Source organism: Chaetura pelagica, unplaced genomic scaffold (assembly GCF_000747805.2).
Source record: "Chaetura pelagica isolate M959 unplaced genomic scaffold, ChaPel_1.0 scaffold275, whole genome shotgun sequence".
In the NCBI taxonomy this organism is placed as follows: domain Eukaryota; kingdom Metazoa; phylum Chordata; class Aves; order Apodiformes; family Apodidae; genus Chaetura; species Chaetura pelagica.
In genome coordinates this window covers 7,240,223-7,242,545 of record NW_009953486.1, presented here as the reverse complement: position 1 = coordinate 7,242,545, position 2,323 = coordinate 7,240,223, and the positions used below count along the sequence as shown (strand labels likewise).

General features: G+C 58.4%; 1 protein-coding gene across 1 annotated transcript in view; it reads left to right on the top strand.

Moving 5' to 3' along the window:
• Positions 1 to 1,804, top strand: part of LOC104389727 (protein snail homolog Sna-like) — a 2,859-nt gene extending 1,055 nt beyond the window's left edge. Inside the window, exons 2-3 of the mRNA XM_009998764.1 lie at positions 15 to 372; positions 1,623 to 1,804. Of these exons, the coding sequence (XP_009997066.1) occupies positions 15 to 372; positions 1,623 to 1,804 (540 nt within the window). The remainder of the gene's footprint in view (positions 1 to 14; positions 373 to 1,622) is intronic.
• Positions 1,805 to 2,323: the final 519 nt, after the last annotated feature.

Sequence of the window (2,323 nt, the reverse complement as noted above, 5' to 3'; positions counted from 1 at the left end):
GCCCGGGCGGCGAGGCGGCGGGCGGAGCGGCTCCTGCCCTGGACCTGACCGCCCTCTCCAGCGAGGAGGATGAAGGCAAGAGCTCGGGGCCCCCCAGCCCAGCCTCGGCCCCCGCCGCCGCCGAGCGCTTCCGCTGCGCCCAGTGTGCCAAGGCTTATTCCACCTTCGCCGGGCTCTCCAAGCACAAGCAATTGCACTGCGACGCCCAGGCCAGGAAATCCTTCAGCTGCAAGTACTGCGAGAAGGAATACGTGAGCCTGGGGGCTCTCAAGATGCACATCCGGAGCCACACGCTGCCCTGTGTCTGCAAGATGTGCGGCAAGGCCTTCTCCCGGCCCTGGCTGCTGCAGGGCCACATCCGGACACACACGGGTAACGCTGGCTCTTGCCCCTCTCCCTCCCTCCCTCCCTTATCGCCTCCCGCTTCCCAGCTCTGCGGCCCTCAGCAAATCGGTGGGCTGAGTGTTATCTGGGAAGATAAGGGCTTCCCAAACCCCCTTGGCACATCTTTCTAAAATGTCCTTTATATATCCTCTCGGCTGGAACCGGCCGTAGGGGCAAGGCTCAGCTCATAAATCTGTGCTGCTGCTGTTCGTGCCGTGCCTGCCCGCCCGTCGGGCGTGGTGTGATGGCCCAGCTCAGTGCCATAAACTGGGGCTAGGGCACTGATGGGGCACCCCCTCCCTCTGCACTGCCATGCCCCAAGCATCCTCTGCCCACACCGAGTGCTCCCAGCCAGGGCAGCACCCCGACCCCGCTGCCCACCGCTGTGGCCTCTGACCCTCCGCCCCGTGCAGCAGCCGTGAACTGCTCCAAAGTGCCCTCATGCCGGGGTACAGCCCAGCAGGGCCGGGCGAGCCCTGCGGGCAGGTGCGGGGCCACGGGACCGACCACCCCCTGCACCTGTTGGCGCAGTCCGGGTGTCGCAGCTGCAGCCCACCCCGGCCACCCCTACAATGCATCTCCTGAACATCCTTTGTGGGGCTGCGGGGGTAGGGTAATTGTTACTTGGCACTGATTTCACACCCTCTTAACGTACTAAAAGATGAGGGCTGGAGGAAGCCGGGAAGACTTAATTGTGCTTTCCAAGTTGAGCATACTCATTTGTATCCTCCAAAAGAGTCTTTCTGGGAGGAATTCGCCTGGCCAGGCTTTTCAATGCGAGCCGGGTGGGAGAAGGGGGAGCGCGGGGATCGGCGGAGGAAATAGCTGCACTCACCCTGGCGCTGGCGCCTTTCAGCCGCTGCCTGCTATGATATAATTAACACATAGTGCTTGGCTTTCCTGCCTCTCTGCAAACGGTTTAGCTTTGCTCCAGGCAGGAGACGAATATCGCGTCTGCGTTTGTATGTGCGACCGCCTTGCTGCTTGCAGATGTTTCCAGCATTAATTTTCCTTGGTGCCTAGGAGAGGCTTTTCTGGGAGTAGGAAATTCCCAAGTCCGTGGCTTTCCCCAAGTGAATGCTGTACATACCTCGCCTGGCTTTCCCTCTGAACAATAACAACCAGCACTTCTTTTCACTGTGCTCTTCACAAACTTTGGCTAATGAATGGCTCCTTCTTTGATATTCCCCCTGTGTTGATGCACTGGTTAATTGGGAGCGTTTCTCTTTGTCCCATAGGTGAAAAGCCCTTTTCCTGTACACACTGCAACCGGGCCTTTGCTGACCGCTCTAATCTCCGAGCCCACCTGCAGACCCATTCAGATGTAAAGAAGTACCAATGCAAAACCTGCTCCCGGACTTTCTCCCGTATGTCCCTGCTCCACAAGCACGAGGAGACGGGCTGCTCTGGCTCTCGCTGAGGACTCTGCTCCCCCAGGCCTCTCACCACGCAAATACCTATATTATAACTAGTTTCTGTAGGAGTTAGTTTCCTCCGTCTCCATCGCAGTGTGCGCCGGGCTGGACGCAGTTCCTCTGGCCCTGGAGACCCTCACACCTGGCTTGGTGCCTTCTCTGCGATGTGAAGGCCTGATGCTTCTCCCACCCTGGCGTTTGAGGGTGCAGGATCGGGCTCCGGTGCAAAGCGTGGGTTACAAAGCGAGTGTGAAACTCGGGGGGCACAGCAGGCTGCCCCCGCTTGCCAGGGGCACTCAGCACCTTGCAGGGTCGGACCTGCACCCTGACCCCACCACCGGTATCAAACATTGCGACCATGTAGCTGGAGGGGGGGCGGGGGAAGCTGTGTTTTGGTTTTGTTTGTTTGTTTCTTTGTGTTTTGTTTCTTCCATAACCACTTGGTAACTTCTAAGAATCAATATTTTCTTAATGAAGGACAAAATGTTACCCCCCCCGCCCCAAATGTATATATGCCGCCTGTA